At 49.2% G+C, this 20,388-nt stretch overlaps 1 protein-coding gene across 1 annotated transcript in view; it reads left to right on the top strand.

Annotated features, from left to right (window-relative positions):
- Ulk4 (unc-51 like kinase 4) overlaps window positions 1–20,388 on the top strand; it is a 280,600-nt gene that overhangs the window by 196,884 nt on the left and 63,328 nt on the right. Inside the window, exon 34 of the mRNA XM_051140405.1 lies at window positions 5,944–6,129. Within this exon, the coding sequence (XP_050996362.1) occupies window positions 5,944–6,129 (186 nt within the window). The remainder of the gene's footprint in view (window positions 1–5,943; window positions 6,130–20,388) is intronic.

The following is a 20,388-nucleotide window of genomic DNA, read 5'->3' as shown; positions in this document are numbered from 1 at the left end:
GAGGCTTTTTAAGCATCTAATGAGACGATCATGTGTGGGGTTTTTTTCTTCCAGATTATTTACATGGCGGATTAAGTTGACAAATTTTTCTTATGATGAACCATCCCTGCATCCCTGGGATGAAGCCTACTTGATCATGGTAGATGATGTTTTTGATGTGTTCTTGGATTTGGTTTGCAAGTATTTTATTGAGTTTTTTTTTTTTTTTCATCTACATTCATGAGGAAATTGGTCTATAATTATCTTTCTTTGTTGAATCTTTGTGTGGTTTTGAGTATCAGGGTGAATATAGCCTCATAAAATGAATTTGGTAGTGAGCCTTCTGTTTCTATTTTGTGGAATAGTTTGAGAAGTATTGGCATTACCTCCTCTTTGGAAGCAGAATTCTGTACTAAATCCACCTGGCCCTGGGCTTTTTTTTTGGGGGGGGGGGGGGCAGGGAGACTTTTACTAACTACATTTATTTCCTTAGAGGTTGTTTAAATTGTTTATCTGACCTTGATTTAACTTTGGTAAGTGATATATCTATTGAGAAAATTATCCATTTCCTTTAGGTTCTCCAATTTTGTGGAATATAGGTTTCTGAAGTAAGACCTACTAATTCTTTGGATTTCCTCAGTGTCTATTGTTATGTCTCCCTTTTTGATTTTGTTAATTTGGATACTCTCCATCTTTTAGTTAGTGTGGCTAAGGGTGTGTCTGTCTTGTTGACCTCCTCACACAGCCAACTCTCTTTTTCATCCATTCGCTCTATTGTTCACTTTGTTTCTATTTTATTATAAAATACATCCCTGATTTTTATTATCTCCTGCCTTCTACTCCCCTTGGCATGTTTGCTTGTCTGTTTTAGAGCTTTCAGGTGCGCTGTTAAGTTACAGGTATGAGCTCTGCAGTTTCCTTATGTAGTGCTGTGAGCTTTCCTCTTAGCACCGCTTTTCAGGTGTCCTGTAAGTTTGGGTGTGTTGTACATTCATTCTCATTGAATTCTAGGGCGTCTTTAATTTCGTTCTTTTTTCTGTCTCGAGCCAGCTGTTTGCTCAGTAGAGAGTTGTTCAGTTTCCGTGAGTTATAAGCTTCCTGCTGAGTCTGTTCTTGTCGAGTCCCAGCTTAGCCTATGGTGGTCTGATAGGATGCAGGGGGTCATTTCAATTGCATTGTATCTGTTGAGACTTGCTTTGTGACATACGGTCAGTGTTGGGGAAAGTTCCCTGAAGGGCTGAGAGGAAGAAGGCGTATTCTTCCAGTATTTCTGTGTTTAGCTTTTGTCTAGGTGGCCTGTCCACTGCTGCGCGCGGGGTATCAAAGTCTCCCATTATCAATCTGTGGGAGTCACTGTGTGATTTAAGCTTTAGCGATGTTTCTTTTTGCAAACGTGGGTACCCGCGTGTTTGCAGGCATAGATGTTAAGAATAAAAAGATCATCTTGGTGGACTTTTCCTTTGAGTATGAAGTGTCCTTCCCATGTTTCTTGATTTACTTTTCAGTCTATTTTGTTAGATATTGGAATAGCTACACCAGCTTGTTTCTTAGCTCCATTTGCTTGGAAAATCTTTTTCCAGTCCTTCACTCTGATATGTCTTTCTTGGAAAATGAGGTGTATTTTTTGTATGCAGTGGAGGATGGATCCTCTTTTCACATACATTCTGCCTGTGTGGCTTCCTAGCTAGGGAATTGAGTCTATTGATATTCAGGTGTAACAGTGACTGGTGGTTGTTAAGTCCTGTTATTTTATTGTTGGTGGTAGTAGTGTGTGTGTGTGTGTGTGTGTGTGTGTGTGTGTGTGTGTGTCTGTGTGTCTCTGTGTGTCTCTGTGTGTGTGTGTGTGTGTGTTTGTATGTGTGTCTGTGTGTGTGTGTCAGTGGTTCTTTGATTTTGCTACTGTGAGATTACTTATTACCTGTATCTTCTTGGGTATAGTGAACCTCCTTGGGTTGAAAGTTTCCTTCTAGTACCTTCTGTAGGGATAGATTTGTGAATAGATATCGTTTAAACTTGGCTTTGTCGTGGAATATCATGTTTTCTCCATCTATCGTGATTCAAAGTGTTGCTGGGTATGGTGGTCAGGGCTGGAGTCTGGGTATGGTGGTCAGGGCTGGAGTCTGGGTATGGTGGTCAGGGCGGAGGTCTGGGATATGGTGGTCAGGGCCTGGAGTCCGGGTATGGTGGTCAGGGCTGGAGTCTGGGTATATGGTGGAGTCTGGGTATGGTGGTCAGGGGCTGGAGTCTGGGTATGGTGGTCAGGGCTGGAGTCTGGGTATGGTGGTCAGGGCTGGAGTCTGGGTATGGTGGTCAGGGCTGGAGTCTGGGTATGGTGGTCAGGGCTGGAGTCTGCCCTGCTGGCTTTTAAAGTCTCTGCTGAGAAGCCAGGTGTGATTTTACTCAGTCTGCCTTTTTATGTTATTTACTCTTTTTGTCTTACAGATTCTAGTATTCTTTCTTTGTTGAATATTCAGTTTTGGTTATTATGTGGCAGGGACTGGGGTTTACTTTCTTTCCTGGTCCAATCTATTTGGTGTTCTGTAGGCTTCTTGTATGCTTATAGGCATCTCTTTCTTTAGGTTAGGAGAATTTTCTTTTATGATTTTGTTGAAAATATTTTCTGGGGGACTGGTGAAGTGGCTCAGCAGTTCAGTTCCCAGCAACCACATGGTGTCTCACAACCATGTACACTGGGATCTGATGCCCTTTTCTGGCATGCAGGTGTACATGCAGACAGAGTGCTCATATACATAAAATAAATAAATTTTTAAAAAATATTTTTTTCTGCGCCTTTGAACTGGGACTGGGATTCTTCTCCTTCCTTTCATCCTGTTATTTGTAGGTTTGGTCTTTTTACAGTGTCCCAGATTTTTATGGATGTTTTGTGTGAGGAACTTCTTAGATTAACATTGTCTTCAACCAGTTTATCTTCTATATTATCTTCTCTGCCCAAGATTCTCTCTTCCATCTCTTGTATTTTGTTGGTGATGCTTATATCTGTCATTCCTGTTCTCTTACCTTGGCTTTCCATCTCCAGGATCCGTGTGTGTGTGTGTGTGTGTGTGTGTGTGTGTGTGTGTGTGTGTGTTTATTGTTTCTACTTCCATTTTCAGGTCTTAAATAGTTTTAGTCATTTCCTTCATTTCTTCTGACTTTCTTTGTATTTTCCTAGATTTCCTTAAGGGATTTAGTCATTTTCTCTTTAAGGACCTCTGTCATCTTCATAAAGTTGGCTTTAAGGTCTTTTTCTTATGCTCTGCCTTTGTTGGGAAATTCAGGGCTTACTGTAGTACAATGGCTGGACTCTGCTGGTGACGTACTGCATATGGCTGCTGTTGATTGTGTTTTTATGCTGGTGACATAACTGCATATGGCTGCTGTTGATTGTGTTTTTATGCTGGTGACATAACTGCATATGGCTGCTGTTGATTGTGTTTTTATGCTGGTGACGTAACTGCATATGGCTGCTGTTGATTGTGTTTTTATGCTGGTGACATAACTGCATATGGCTGCTGTTGATTGTGTTTTTATGCTGGTGACGTAACTGCATATGGCTGCTGTTGATTTGATTATGTTCTATGTTGGCCTTTAGCATCTGGGTTTGGAGTGGTTATCGGTCTAGGTGCCAATTTCTGCATTTGACTCTGTTGAATGGGTGTTTTGCTCCTTGATTTCTGTTTCCTCTCTGGTCAATATGGCCTGGACTTCTTGCAGTCTGTGTGGTCTCTGGTAGATTGGGGAATCTCCACTCCATTTGTAGGCTGGGGCATGGCAACTAGGAGGGTGTTGAATTGGGAATAGGGTATTGGGACTCTGAGATAGTGAGAGAGTAGAAGAGTTTGGCAGGCAGGCAGCCTACCTGTGCTTCTCTGAGTTTGACCTCCCAGATTATTTTTAACTTATGTATTTTCAGGAACAGTGATGGAGCAACAGGATGTTCAGTGGGGTGGGGATAGAGGCCTCAGAAGAAACAAAATCCTCTTTCTAAGCCTCACATCTAATATGCAGGTCAACCCCAAGTTAAGTGAAATTTAAGTATAAAATATAAAACTATAATAAATTTAGAAAAAAATATTGGACAAAATCTTTAGGACTGAAGGTCTGGCCAAGAAGCTTTAGATCTGATACCAAAGCACTGTTCCTAGGAATAGAAAATCCATTCATTGAATTTCATCAAAATTATTTTATTTTTTCTGTGAAAGACTTTGTGAAGTTGACAGGAAGGGCATGTTCACACAGAGAGGAAATCCTTGGGAAATATAGAACCAGACAGAGGGAGCTGTACCAGGAATATTTAAGGAACAATGAAGTGAGGAAGATGAGGCTGGACCACACCACACACACTGGAGCTGTGGCAGCGCTGCTACTGCTGAGAGCCACTTACATGGTTTCCCTAAAGATAACCCTGAGTCCCCCGTGCACAGCCTGGCAGCTGCGCTGGGCTCCCCAGAGAGTGAACACTGGTGTTTGTTTTTAGAACCTGTAAAGCTATTCACAGGAGTTTCATAGCTTCAAGTCAGCAACAGGTCGTGTTTTCTTTAATGGGTGTAAACACTGGTGAATGTGCCATGTGGAATATTACTCAGCGGTGGAAAGAGAGAGGTTATCAGCTAAATATTGGAACACAGAATCACTCCACAAAAGCAGCAGCTTCTCCTCCCACAGTGAGCTTGCAAAGACGACAGTGAGCAAAGCGCCTGCTCATAATGCCCTTAAAGGAATAACATGCATGCAGAAGGCTGAGGCCAGCCTGGGCTACACATCTGTGACCCCAGCATGCGGAAGGCTGAGGCTAACCTGGGCTACACATCTGTGACCTAGCATGCAGAAGGCTGAGGCCAGCCTGGGCTACACATCTGTGACCCCAGCATGCGGAAGGCTGAGGCCAGCCTGGGCTACACATCTGTGACCCCAGCATGCGGAAGGCTGAGGCCAGCCTGGGCTACACATCTGTGACCCCAGCATGCAGAAGGCTGAGGCTAACCTGGGCTACACATCTGTGACCTAGCATGCAGGAGGCTGAGGCCAGCCTGGGCTACACATCTGTGACCCCAGCATGCGGAAGGCTGAGGCTAACCTGGGCTACACATCTGTGACCTAGCATGCAGGAGGCTGAGGCTAACCTGGGCTACACATCTGTGACCCCAGCATGCAGAAGGCTGAGGCCAGCCTGGGCTACACATCTGTGACCCCAGCATGCAGAAGGCTGAGGCCAGCCTGGGCTACACATCTGTGACCCCAGCATGCAGAAGGCTGAGGCTAACCTGGGCTACACATCTGTGACCTAGCATGCAGGAGGCTGAGGCCAGCCTGGGCTACACATCTGTGACCCCAGCATGCGGAAGGCTGAGGCTAACCTGGGCTACACATCTGTGACCTAGCATGCAGGAGGCTGAGGCCAGCCTGGGCTACACATCTGTGACCCCAGCATGCGGAAGGCTGAGGCCAGCCTGGGCTACACATCTGTGACCCCAGCATGTAAGAGGCTGAGGCCAGCCTGGGCTACACATCTGTGACCCCAGCATGCAGAAGGCTGAGGCCAGCCTGGGCTACACATCTGTGACCCCAGCATGCAGAAGGCTGAGGCCAGCCTGGGCTACCCAGTGAGAGCCCGTCTCAAGAAAGAAAGCAAAGAGGATGAGGAAGGAGGCATCTGAAAATCAAGGCTGTTAATGCGTGGTTGACACAGCACACTATAAATACATTAGAATGTGTGTGTTGGCTACACATACAAGGTCTATTCCAATGGCCACTCTCTTCTGTGCATTGTAGGAAGGAGTACAGGTGCCTGGATCTGGTGTGACCAGCCTTAATTAAAGCACTGTGTGTGTAAATGGTGCTGTCACTAGAATGTCCACCACTGTTCTCCTCACTCCAGGTTCCCACTGTGGAGGCAGTGTAGGCTGGACTTGAGCAACAGGTCACACCCGGTAGAACTTACGCAGCCCTCTTGCCCACTTCCAGCTTCCCAGTGAGGACCCTGAGATCTCTGAGGCTTCGTCCAAGTGCCTGTCCATCCTGGTGCAGCTGTATGGAGGCGAAAACCCCGACAGCCTGTCTCCAGAAAACCTGGCGACCTTTGCCCATCTCCTGGTGGCCAAGGAGGACCCGAAAGACCAGAAGCTTCTGCTGAGGATCCTCAGGAGGATGGTGAGTCACCTAGGGCCACGGCCTTTCCGGCACCCATCAGTCACCCAGGGCTATGGTCTGCCCGGCACCCACACTTTGCAGGGACCTCATCTCAGATTTCCAGAAGCATTCATGTGTGGCATGGGCCCCCCAGTTGCCTCTGTGTGCAGTCATATGTGGCTGACATCGGTCATGGTCTGTGTTGGCGCGGGTTATAGTCTGGGTTACATCGCTTCTATGGGCCATCTGAGAAGTGTAAGAGACACCATTCTTTTAAAAAGAGGAAGGGAGGGAGGGAGAAGGGGAGAGAGGTTGAGATCCTCTGGCTGTAGTCATCCTCACTAGGAATTTAACATTGGCGAGGTGGGAGCAGCTGCTTCTCTGCTAAACCCACCAGTCTCCTGTGAGATAATGGGTACTTGGAGAGCTCCGGGCTGAGCCAGGAGCACTTGGGAAATGCAGAGGCTTTGTCCTCAGCAGCTACTTCTCTCCCGTCCTTTGGGCTCCTCGCTTCCTGCCGCCCAGGTGTCTATCAGCCTGAGGCCGACTTCAGAAAGCATCCAGTTAGTCCCCACTATGTGATCCCACCTCCTCCACTGGCCCCCGCCCAGTTCTGAGGTGTGGTGAGACTGAACAGGAACCTGACTGGTACATGGGAAACTGCACAGGGTCTCCTGTGCTCCTGTGCCCCGCCTGTCACGTTCCACAGAGGGACAGGCCAGCGTCAGTGATGGAGCGATGGTGGCTTGAGTGGTCAGATGCTACAGAGGGAAGCCCTTCCCTCTAGGGTCGGCCTCAGACAAGGTCACCAGATGCATGTGCTGGCCACGGGCACAAGGCTATGTCTCCACAGCGTTTAATGTCCTGAATGTAGACATGCCTGTGGCTCCTAGGGGTGCAAGCCTGGATGGGTTCAGAGAAGGTGCCACTGAAGTACAAATGGCCCCGTAGTGAGTGTGCCATGACTGGATACTGTGTCTGTCCATCATTGGGGAGGCTGTGGGGACATGCGGTCATCAGAAGCGATACCCGCCATTGCTGCTTAGGCTCCCTGCTTGGGACAGAATCTTTCTGAAGCCGCCATTTCCGCTAAGAAGGAAATGGGCTGTGTAATTGCTGCTGCTGGACTTGAAGGCATCCCCAGGTCTTCTCCCTCACTCCAGCCATGGTTAGCGCATTCGGAGAGCAAGGTGCGCCCTGCTGACCTCATGACCTGTCTTCCTTTGCCAGGGAGTTAGGGGTTTTTAATCAAACATCATAGCAGGCGGGCACTCTTCACGTCCCTGTCAATGCTACGTACTGGTCACCGTATTCCCAAGACAATTGCAGACTAGCCTGCGCATCCGCTAACTAAAGCTAGTCACCCCAACACTCAAAATGGTGGCTGCTTATGACGTAGCATAGAACTGTCTGTGGCCTAAGACGGCTGAGACAAGGCTGCTAACTACACTATGGGAGCAGGCGACATCCATGAGAAGGTGACACCTGTCACCTTCAGGCCCAGCTGGCAGTGAGGGTGTCAGGTGTGCAGTGGGTAATTCAGGTAGGCATGTCGCGGGGACTCTGAAGGTGATGAGATCTTTGACGCCTGTGTGTGGGCAGGGCGTGAGGAGGCCCTGGGTGAGTGTGCACTGCTGACACGGGCATGTCAAGGACACCAGAGACTAAAGCCCATTGGAACCGGCAAAGCCCTCCTCTGGGTTAGAGCGCGGTGACTCCTTCCTCTGGTCTAGGTGTTTAGGAATGGTTGACCACGGCGCACAGAAACCAGCAGTCCCAGGTTCCTGCTCCGGGATGGCCGCAGCCTGAGTCTGCTCTGTTGCAGGGCACTTCCCTGGATGTGTATATACTAAGCACACTGAGCTTCTGAGCCTCTGTAGCTGGTGCCATTCCCGCAGAGTGAGCACCACCCTCCTGCTCATAGCTTTTTTGTCTGTGTTTCTGTCCTTCCTTCCTTCCTCCCTTGTCCCTGAGCCATGTAGGATGTGGGAAGGGCCCACCTGTCATGTCCTGCCTAAGTTCTGACATTGGTCACCGAGTGCCTTCCATCCCACACAAGAACAAACGTATGTCACGTGGCATTCCCTGGTGTGCACATGTGCAGCATGCTGGCTCCATGCATCCCAAGACGGCTGTAAGTGCGGCTCAAACCCGCAGGCAGCTGCATTCACTAGCGACAGCACAGCAGGTGTCCTGGGACTGCAGGTCGGGGTTGTTCACTTGTTCTTATTTTTCTATTTTATGACCAGGTCGAGTTGCAGAGCTCAGACACAGGATGGGCCTAATTTTTAACTACAAAAGTGAAGAAATATTCTTGGAGGTATAGCAAGAAAAATGAGGTCTCTCCCTCCTGATCTGTTTCTTTTTTTCTTTTCTCCTTTCCTTCCACCCTCCCTCCGAACCTTCCATCCTTCCTTCCTTCCTTCCTTCCTTCCTGTCTGACCTGGAACTCGCTATGTATACCAGGCTGGCTTTGAACTCACAGAGATGCACTGTCTCTGCCTCCCGAGCCCTGGGACTAAAGGCTTGCGCCACCAGGGATGGGTCGTCAGCATGATCTGAAGTGGATGAGCGTGAGTCCGGGGAGACTGTTAAGAGCAATTCCACTTGTCCCAGTCGGTACAAAACAAATGTGAGCATCTCCTGCAGTTCTAGTAAAAGGTCCTGGGGAGCCCCATTCTGGGTCCACGCATGCTGGTCCCGTATGCTGGGCAGATCTTCCTGCCTGTGACTGCCATGGTCTGCAGGTTACCTTGGGAACTCCCTGAATGAGTTCCTTGTATCTTTTCAACAAACAAAAGAAAGAGAATATCTTGTCTATAATTCTTAACTATCAGAGAAGATCGTGTTCTGGAGACCATGTATGCACATGTGTACGTGCAAGTATTTTTTAAAGTGTTTTTATTATATAAAATTTTCTTCTTTATTATATAAAATTATTGTGCAAGTATTTGTAAACTTTTCCTGTGTGTGACAAGTTCTTTAAATGGGGGAGATTTCTATGCAGCCCTGTGTATATAGGTATGTAAGATAGAAGCACAAAAAATTTATTGATGACAAATTACAGAGAAATGCATTTTAAGACAGTTCTTTGGTGTCACATGACTTTGCCGCATATTAAAGACAGCCATGTGTTTATACACTACTGAGATGGATAGATGATGAGCATCTTTATTTTGCATGAATAATTGACTGTGAGCTGATTGTGAGTACAGGACCAGGAGCATCTTTCACATCAGTTGGCCACATCTGCACCTTGGTGTCATTATTGTGGATCTGAGCACCTCTCTGTCTGTCTGTCTGTCTGTCTGTCTGTCTGTCTCTCTCTCTCTCTCTCTCTCTCTGTGTGTGTGTGTGTGTGTGTGTGTGTGTGTGTGTGTGTGTGTGTGCGTGTGTATTAAAGCATGGCAAGTGTGTGTTTAGGGTCCCTTCAGAAATTCTGTTCTAATCTCAAGCTAGAATTCATTAAACAATTGCGTATGAAGCTCAAACAGCAATTTTTAAAACCAAATATTCTAATGTAATACAATCCAGAGGTGGCCCAGTTTAATCCTCCCATGCTGAGTCTGTGCTTACTGTGGCGGAAGCCAGGTGCTCCCTGCAGCCCCATGGTGCAGTGTGGTGGGATGGCGTGCACGGTGCACAGGATGGGACAGTGTACACAGTGCTCAGGACAGGACAGCATGCACAGTAGTGGGATGGTGTGCACAGTGCACAGGACTTGGGTTGTGATGGGACAGCATGCACAGTGCACAGGACTTGGTTGTGATGGGACAGTGTGCACAGTAATGGGATGGTGTGCACAGTGCACAGGACTTGGGTTGGGATAGGACAGCATGCACAGTGCACAGGACTTGGTTGTGATGGGACAGTGTGCACAGTACATAGGATGGGACAGCGTGTACAGTGCACAGGATGGGACAGCGTGCACAGTGCACAGGATGGGACAGTGTGCACAGTGCACAGGACTTGGGTTGGGATAGGACAGCGTGCACAGTGCACAGGACTTGGGTTGTCATGGGACAGTGTTCACAGTGCACAGGATGAGACAGTGTGCACAGTACACAAGACGGGACGGTGTGCACAGTGCACAGGACTTGGGTTGTGCATTCACAACCAAGGCTTCAGTGACACTGGGTGATAGAACACGGACAAGCGCTGCAAACACCTCCCTTCTTGAGGCACTAGATTATTTTTAGATTATGATAATTTAATTATAACATTTCTCCCTTCCTCCTCCAGATCCTTGCACACACCCCTCCCCCCTCTCCTTTAAATTATTGGCCTCTTTTCACTGACTGTTATTGTGTGCATACATGTATTTGTATATACATGTATGTTCTTTGTATGTATGTTTTCAGGACTGACCGTTTGGCACCGAGGAGCCAGTTGCCACGCTCTTCCCTGGGGAGGGCCACCTCTCCTGCTCCCAGCTTTACTCAGTCAAGGCACTGGATTTTAGTCAATTTGGCGCCGTGCCTTTAGAAGCCTGTCCCTCTCGCCAGCTCCCCTGACCCTCCCCTTCACCTCCAGTTCATGCTGTCATGACCCATAGCTGGAGGACTTGTGCTAGACATAGGTCCAGTCAGACTCCAGCCACAGTGTCCCATGGATAACACTCAGAGCCTTTGTTAGGCCCCATTGAAGCATCCCTGCTTTGGGGATTAGCTCCTTCAAGTGTCTTCCCAAAGGGCCTGTTTTCAAGATTATGTCCCCGGCATTGTGGCTTCTATCTTAACTGACTACCTGCTGCTATCAGTGCCCCCTTGAAGCCACCATGCAGGTCTCTCACTGACATCACCTGTGCCTCTCGTTCTGACTTATCCTGCTTCAGAGAGGAGCCATGCGGCACAGGGTTTTCAGGACACTAAGCACTTTCATTTGCTACAAACCAGTAGTGCTTGCTGTCTCTCTAGGAACAGGAGCTAGAAACACAGGTTGTATTAACCACAGCTATAAAACATTTGATTTTTAAGTACCATAGAAGTTTTGATGCCACTTTAAAAAATCATTATTATGTCCAGACCCCAAGCCTGGTTATGAACCCCTAGCAGGCCTTTTGTGCGGTGGGTATGAGCAGGTTTTAATGAAATTTGAGTGTCTCTAGAGATCACAGCTACTTGGGCCTTTAACATTGTGGCGTTGCTTAGCAACCTGGAAGTCATTACCTCCCAGGCCCTGTAACAACAGGCTGCACTTCTCTTTGCTGGCCTCTGATGAAAATGCAATAGAGACAATCCTTTCTCAGGGCCCCACTCCTCGAGCAGGTGGCAAAATGGAAAGTTTAATTTTCTTTCCAGCCTGGGCAGTTTTTAATCTAGTGTAACTAGTATTGTCTCCTGACTGCCATGTGCAACCGAGCGAAGCATACTCTCAGGTGATCTTAGGAGCAACACCTCCTTTGTGATGCCAGAGAAACCACCCACAGACGTGACTGTGGCCTCAGCACGTTGGAGAGACAGTTGCATTTACTATCATCCAGTTAACGCATGGATGCCTCCTTAGTTCACTCCACCTAGACATATGAAGGCCTTAGGCAGGTTTTAGGAGTGTACCAATGCCATACATGTTAGAGGTGTAAGAGTCATGTTAATCTAAATTACTGAAAAATTGGATTTACAGAAAAATGTCTTGCATTATGTAATAAGTAGACATTCTGTGCATTAAGTTCCAGGAAGCACTGTGAAAAGGAACCAAAAGGAACAACAACACAAATCAGTTGGTGAATGGGCACATGCTGTGTGCTGTAGTGGAGTGTCAGCCAGCCATCCAAGGTACATGCCCTGTGCTGTGTGCTGTAGTGGAGTGTCAGTCAGCCATCCAAGGCACATGCCCTGTGCTGTGTGCTGTAGTGGAGTGTCAGTCAGCCATCCAAGGCACATGCCCTGTGCTGTGTGCTGTAGTGGAGTGTCAGTCAGCCATCCAAGGCACATGCCCTGTGCTGTGTGCTGTAGTGGAGTGTCAGTCAGCCATCCAAGGCACATGCCCTGTGCTGTGTGCTGTAGTGGAGTGTCAGTCAGCCATCCAAGGCACATGCCCTGTGCTGTGTACTGTAGTGGAGTGTCAGTCAGCCATCCAAGGCACATGCCCTGTGCTGTGTCCTAGACTGACATGAAGCAACAGATTTTGTAGATAGATCTTGGAAGCAGTAAGTGATTAAAGTCAAACACAGAAGGCCGACCGCATGATGCTGTAAGAGATGGAGGGTGGACAGTGAGCCAAAGGATGCACAGAGCTACAGACGGGGATGCTTGAGGGTCAGAGAAGGGGCCGTGGTTCTGCCTGCTGCTGGGGGCATGCATCTCTCTGTGCTCCAATGGAGTGTGGAGTTGGCTGTGGAGACAGCGGTGAGGCCTTGGATTTCCTGAACAGCATTAACTGCAGTTTAAGATGGTGAGTTTTAGGATGTGTGTGTGTTTGTTTGTTTAACTCAGCTAAGGTGGGAAGCCTAGGAAGGAAAGCGGGGAAATGAGGTGTCACTGGCAGGTGCAGAGCTGCGTGTGCACATAGGTAAGCACACACCACACAGTGATTAAAACAGCGGTAACAATGCGTCAGAGGGCACAGTGTCACTGATAACAGGAAAGCACCAGCTATAGAAGCCCAGGGGGAGAAGTTTCTAGAAGGTAGCATTGGCTTTTAAGAGTGTATTCAGAAGTGAGGAGACCTCAATCTGCCACAGGCAGGAAACAGGTGCACTGTGAAGCTTCCGAAGAGTCCCAGCAGCTAAAGTGCCCCCCATGCACGCCTGGCAGTCTGAGTTTTGTCCTATTCCACAAGTTGTTCTCTGATCTCCACACGTGTTCCCTGGCATATGTGCTCACACGCATACATTATACATGTACGCAGTAATAACAGTTTTAAAAAGAAACCCAGCCTCAGGCCAGCAGGGCTCAGAAGAAGTCAGCATGGGCCCCACCCCACCCCCACCATCTAAAAACAAGATGGCCTCCTGAGTGCGCTCAGCTGCTAACGGTGCTTCTCACCAAGCAGAACGGCCTGACTTCAATCCCTGGAACCACATGATGGTTCCTCAAAGTTGTCCTCCAACCCCCCACACGTGTGCCATGGCTTGCAAGCACACACATGCACAATAAATAAATAGATTTAAAAAAAAAAAACTAAATATAGGGAGAGAATTGCAAAGAGCTTTGACATGTGGATTCAGACAGTCTGACACCCCCTTGATGGGAACAGTATGTTCACTGCAGGTCTGGTGACCCAACAAAACCCAACACCCACCCGACAGTGAGACACAGCACAGGACCGAACACTGTGGCACTTTCCCACGGTCTCCACATGGGCTCATTTGCATATTGTCTATAAACACATCTGCTCATCGTATGATAGTGGGCACAGAGTGAGTCGTGAGTATTCTGAAGACATGCATGCAGATCTGTAACAGCCTGCGGAGCTGTGAGTGCCAGCAAGTTCATGTAGTAGGTGCACCTGTTGATGTGCATATGCCTTTGGGGCGGGGACCAAGGCGGAGGGAGGGAGGGATGTAGGGGGAAGGGGAGAAAACACATTCAACCATATTTTCCAGAGATGTGATGAGCTGGATAGTGCGACATCAGACAGTCCCCAGCTTCTGCTGGTGTTCCATCTCATAAAGACACTTGAGAGCTGAGACCACTGTAGATCCTTATATCACCACATGGCTAGCTTGTCACGCCTTAGAGCTCATCAGCAGGACACTGGAGGGTGCAGGCTGCCTCTGCTGTTTGGGTGGCTGATTGGAGCCATCAGTGCCCATGCGTCAGAGGGTGTGCTAGCACACATCACTACTCTAGATCCAAAGACTGTAAGTAGAACCAATGTAACACAGAGACCATCTGTGTTCACACAGACCAAGTGCACAGCCCGTTTTAAATTGCTTTTATTTTATGTGTTCATGTGTATGAGTGTTTTGCCTGCATGTGTGTGTGTGTGTGTATGTGTGTGCCTCATGTATGCATTACCTGTGGAGGTCAGAAGAGGGTATCAGATCCCCTGGAAGTGAAGTTATAGTGTGGGTGCTGGGAACTGAACCTGGGTCCGCTGCAAGAATGGCCGGTGCTCTTAACTTTTGAGCAGTCTCTCCAGCCCCCATAGGGCCATTCTGTTCTGCTCTCAGAAAATACCTTACATTCTAATACTGTAATAAACAAACGCATGCCTAGAACAGCCAAGCTGCGCCCAGAGGCCACCCCTCTGCGGAGGAACTGCTGTGAGCCCATCCGCCTTGGGCTGCCCTGCTGGAGAGCGTGGCGCTCCTGTGGGGAAGCCGCTGTATGCCTGTGGTTCCTCTGAGGTAGAGGCCAGCGTGAGGCCTGTGGAGTGGAGAGCGCACCTTGCAAAGGGAGCATTGGGGAGGAGGAGGTTACATCTTTAACTAGGAAGTTCGGCCCTAACTTAGTTGATGTTTTTAGTTTATTTGACATGGTCGTGTGATTCAGCCATCTTTCCATTGGCGTAGGTGAAAACTAAGCTCTTTTGTGTGTGCACTGGGAAGGCCTGCATGCCCACGTGGAGGCTGGATGTCTTTCTCTGTTGCTCTCTTGACATCCCTCTCACTGACCCTGGAGCTCGCAGCATTCACTGGGGTCCTCCTGCCTCTAGGGTGGCACATACCGCCGTTCTCAGCTTCCGCATGGCACTGGGGAATGCCGTATACAGCCGTCTCCTCAGCCCACCACGCACCTATAGATAAATTGTGTAGTTGCAAGAGAAACTTTAGCTGCTTTGTTTTCCAGATCCACAGGGCTTTCTGCCATGTCACTGTAGAGCACATTAGGAGATGTGAAAAGCATCTCAGATACAGGAACGCGATTTTGAATTTGCTTCACCAAGTTTTCATCAAAGTTCTAGGCTAGGAAGGCTGCCACATCATGTCAAATCTTATGTTATTCTTTCTCTTAAATGAGGTCTTATCATGAGCCATGACTTGGAGAAATGCCCCTCACAGGCTATGAGAGGAGGACTTAGGTTTTCTACCTGCTGATGACTCAGCACAGAGCTGGGATTCAGGCGCCAGAGTTGAGGAGAGGCTGGGTGGCCCTGCCTCTGGCATTGCTCATGGTGTGATGGAGTGATGGCTCTTTCTTCCTCAGCAGTGCTCCAGGCCTGTGGCTGTGCAGCTACAGGGCCTCAGGCCTCATCCCCGAATCCTAATGAGATCCCCTGGTGCTTTCTGTTCTGCCCTTTCAGCACCGTGGAGAAGACAGTTCTGTTCATCCAGAACAGGTGTGTGGGAAAAGAAGCCCAAGAGACAGTCTGTGCAGAGCCCAGGCTGTTTAGTCTGTCCCTCACAGTGCCCATGGTTTGCTGGGAGGAGGGCATGACGTGAGTTGGTGTCTGCCTGCATCTCCATTTAAACACCACCACTACCTCCCTGTTAGAAAGGAGATTTTGTTTTGTTTTGTTTTTTGTTTTTGCTTTTCAAGACAGGGTTTCTCTGTGTAGTCCTGGCTGTCCTAGACTCACTTTATAGACCAGGCTGGCCTCGAACTCACAGTGATCCGTCTGCCTCTGCCTCCCAAGTGCTGGGATTAAAGGTGTGCGCCACCACGCCCAGCCAGATCAGGACATTTCAAATGGACATTCTTCTGTCCCTAAAGCCTCGTTGACCCAGCAGAGAATCCACACGTAGAGAGCCTTGAAATAGTGCTAGAAATGTCTCAGGAAATGAGTGAACTAATAAACCAGGGGCACGCTGGTCCCAGGCAGTTTCTCAGCTGTTCTGGGTGATGTTACATGCCTGTACCGAGTGAGCTGTCATTGTCACTGGTGCCAGAGGTGACGGTCAGAAAATGGAGGTAGGAGGATGGCCTCCACTGAGCCCGAACAAGCCCTCCCAGACACAGGGAAGAGAACCGAGGCTGCATCCTGTCCCTCAGCCACTGTGCATCCCTGGGTGTGCCACTGGCCATCTCAAGACCGAGCGCTTTGCCGTGGGGAGCCCTCTGAGAGCTTCGGAACTCAACAATGGAAGTGTTTGTCACAGAGCCTGAAGTAGACAGCGTTCGTGAGGACACAGACTCACATACATGTGCACAGACAGCAATGTACTGTGGGAAAGGCAGTGACATGATCCGTGCCGAACTCATGCTTCCGCCCACGGGCTCTCCCAGCAGAGGGCCAGTTCTGTTTGCATACATGCCCTCTGGCCAGGGTTCAGTGACAGCAAAGCTAAACATACCATGAAATGCACATTGTTGCTGTGCCCTGCGCACGAGACTGCAGCCATAGAGAGATGTGGGGAAGAAGAGTGGGCTAGCAGGTTGCTTCGTAGCCCAGAGGAACCTTCTCCTGTCCCAAGCATGGGACTGGCCTCCCTGTGCCTTGCCCAGGAGAGCTGAGCACTGTCAACAGAGCTTATGACTTATACATGAGCTCAGGTGACCCCCATCTGGCCTCCATCAAGGTCCTGACCCTTCCCCAGCCCTTCCCTCCTGCCAGAACATAATCTCCAGCAACCGGGGAACCAGAAGCCTGTTACCAATTACTGTGGGCATCTCTGTGCACCCCCCAGAGAGTACCTTGTGCCTTGTTAGGCTTAATTGCCTGGCCACGGAGAGCTGGAGCCTCTGGCAGTGTCTCATCAGTGGCCCTGGGGCAGCCCAAGGATGGGCAGCTTCATGTCTGGAGTCCACTGCTCAGTGGAGCACAGGCTGACTGAGTCTATTACCACTACAAAGGCCGGGGAAGGGCCAGGCTGCACCAGGGCCTCAGCTGCTGGGCCTGATGCTGTGATGCTGGGACTCATACAGAAGCTCTCCGAGCTGGAGAAGCGCATGAGTGTTCCCTAGCAAGCACGTCTCCCAGGCTGCTGTGGTTTTCAGCACAGACTCCAGGCTGTGGAGTGGCTGCCTTCTCTGTAGCAGTCTTGGTGATGCTGTGCGTCTACAGAGCTGCACTCCTGCTGGCTGCCGAGCCTGGTGGAAAGATGGTGTCGGCTCCATTGTACAGTTTCAGAGAGATGTGCAGGAGCCCAGAGGGGCATATGGTTGGTAAAGCCAGATTTGAGGCCAGATTGTGTGCGTTTTGAAATAAGGTGTGTGTGTGAGGATACACAAGATGGATGTGTGTTTATAGCCCAGCTCACCTTAAACTCACTCTGTAGCCCCAGCTCGCTTCAGGTTCGCTAAATAGCCTAGGCTGGCCCATTACTTCTGTGATCCTCCTGCCTCTGTGTCGTGAGCGAATGTTTTAGCCTAACATGTAGCTGGCCATCACTCATAGTACATGATGTAATTTTTACCCCCAAATAGTGAAGAGCTGGCAGAGCCCTTTTGGTTATTTCCAGGAGAGTTACTGATGTGAGTGCTCTTCAGCATTGTCTCCTTTATCCAGGACTGTCACCTCTAGTCCGTCACAACATGGGATTCTGCCTGCTCTGTCCAAGTGGAGTTTCCTCAGAGAGAGACAGACACAGAAGGGAGCGGGGAGGAAACCTGCCAATAAATCTGTACTGTCGCACACAGTCGGCAGTTGTGCTGTGGTCGGCACTGCTCTCGAGGCTGCCCCCCTTTTCAGGCTTCTGCCCCAGGCCCGTGCCTCTCACGTCTCATGTCCTACCGTCTGACAGGCCAGGTAAGTGGGCTGTTCTGTTAATCAAGGCAGCAGCCCTGCAGCCCTCACAGAATGGTGTGCCCAGCTGCAAAACTCCTCTGGGCAAGGCTCGCCTGGCTCCCTGAGCTCTCTGAGGTGACGGTAACTCGGAGACACTGACAAGCAGGCACGTTCAATTACCGTCTTTACAAGCAGGCTGAAGCCCTTACTTTATATTGATGTAAATACAAAAATAGCCACTTCCCTGAACACATCAAACAGAGTTAGTCCTCATAAATATTTCCTGGCAGGAACCTGCATCTAATGCAAATCCATTATGTCCCAATGAGCAAGGTACTTGACCGTCTAGGAATATTTCACACTCCAAAGATCGAGAGATAATTAGCATTGGCGAGCCCATTGCCCACTAAAACGCTGTTTTAAGCAGTGTCCCAGTGAGCTGTTGCACTGATCCTCACCTGTAACCCCAGCTCCTGGGAGGTGGAGCCAGGAGGATCCACTCAGGGTTATACCTCCCTGCACAATGACTTGTGGCCCCAAGGCCAGCCTGGGCTGCATGAGACCCTGTCTCAAGAAACAAAACACAAACAACAAAAGTAAAAGTTCTATTGCCAGGCATGGTGGTGCACGCCTTTAATCTCAGCACTTGGGAGGCAGAGGCAGGTGGATCTCTGTGAGTTCAAGGCTAGCCTGGTCTACAAAGCTAGTCTAGAACAGCCAAGGCTACACAGAAAAACCCTGTCTCGAAAAACAAAAACAAACAAACAAACAAACAAAAAACCAGAAAGAAAAAAAAAAGAAAAGTTCTATGTAGAACAAAATAATAAGTACCTATAGCCTGCTGTCCAATAAATTATGTGTTTAAGCATAATTCCTCATTCGCTGCATGAGGCTACGAAACATCTCCAGCCATGCGGTGGCTTAGAAACATCTCCCAGAGATGGTGTGCTTTGCGCAGTGTAGCTAAGGCCCTTTATGAAGTTTGACCCAGATCCCATAGCCTGCTTGCCCAGAGAATAGCCCACATCAGGCCTAATCCCACGCAAGAGAGCCCACCCACAGAGGGTGAATAACAGACACTTCAGCTAACTTCTTGCCTCAGCTTCCTCTCAGTTAAATAAAAGTTTACAGTTTTCTAATCTTTAAACATGTGTCCAAACCTCCTGTCATCTTCTCTCAGGCAATGCCTCTCCGTGTCTATCTCCCAGTGGCCACTCCCCTCCTCTGTATCTCCTCTGGACTCCACCGGTGCCTCTCAGTCTGCTTAGCTGTCTCTAGATGGTCCTGTACCTGAAGCTCCATCCAGAGCCCCTCCCCCACCCCTTTGTCCTTGTCTGCCCCCCAGAGGACACAGCAGCTGCATGCTTCTAAGTCACAGTCAAATTTGGGGGCCTTACTATGTTCTCTTGGCTCATTCTGGCTGTCACCCTGCAGTCTGACAGCACCACCAGCTGTTCCAGGTCTCCCAGCTGACTGGTGACCACAGACTCCCATGGCCTTCCCAGCGGGACACCCCCCCCCCCCCCATGCCTGCCCATCTCATGACAGCCTCAGGGCTCTTGAGTCAGTTAGGGATGCTGTTCTAGACCTGGAGAAAGGGTTGGGACCAGTGAGGTCCAGTCATTCTCCACCTCTTCCTCTAGCCTCTGACCTAGCACTTCTCACGGGGCTCCTGTCCTCTCCTGTTGCTCCCATTCCCCTGTCCTCACACCACCCCCACAGGACTCTCACTATTCATACTGTTCCCCCCATAGGACTCACTAGTCACACTGCCCCCCACAGGACTCTCACTATTCATACTGTTCCCCCCATAGGACTCACTAGTCACACTGCCCCCCACAGGAATCTCACTATTCATACTGTTCCCCCCATAGGACTCACTAGTCACACTGCCTCCCACAGGACTCTCACTAGTCACACTGCCCCCCACAGGACTCACACTATTCACACTTCCCCGCTGTAGTATTCTCACTAGTCACACTGCCCTCCCACAGGACTCTCACTATTCACACTTCCCCAACCCCGTACGATTCTCACTACTCATGCTGCTCCCCCACAGGACTCTCACTGTTCACACTGCCCTCTCATGGGACTCTCACTGGGCACACTGCTCCCCCACAGGACTCTTACTATTCTCATTGGGCTCTCACTATTCACACTGTCCCCTCAGGACTTTCACTATTCACACTGCTCCCCCACAGGACTCTTACTATTCACACTGGGCTCTCACTATTCACACTGACCCCCACAGGACTCTCACTGTTCACACTGACCCCCATAGGACTCTCACTATTCACACCGTCCCCACAGGACTCTTCACTGTTCACACTGTGCCCACAGGAGTCTCACTATTCATACTGCCCCCAAACACAGGACACTCACTAGTCACACTGCCCCCCACAGGATTCTCACTAGCCGCATAGGGCTCTCACTAGTCACACTGTCCCCACAGCTGCCTTTTTGCTCCAGTCTAAATGGCATAGGGTTTATGCCCACTTACTCTACCATTAATAAGAAGGCAAGCCTGTATGTTCAGGTGCTGTATTTTAGGACCTCTGTGAGCAACTGTGCCAAAAAAGAACACTGTGATCATCAAAAACCAGGAGCTGGGTGAGGCTATGAAGAGATAGACGCTAAATGACACAGTTGACAATAGCAAATCAAATGTATTCCTCACAGGAGGCTTCAGGGTTCATTTGCGTGTCTGAAACATCCCAACGATTACAC

This window comes from Acomys russatus, chromosome 32, assembly GCF_903995435.1.
Source record: "Acomys russatus chromosome 32, mAcoRus1.1, whole genome shotgun sequence".
NCBI lineage: Eukaryota > Metazoa > Chordata > Mammalia > Rodentia > Muridae > Acomys > Acomys russatus.
This window is presented reverse-complemented; position numbering and strand designations above follow the sequence as displayed.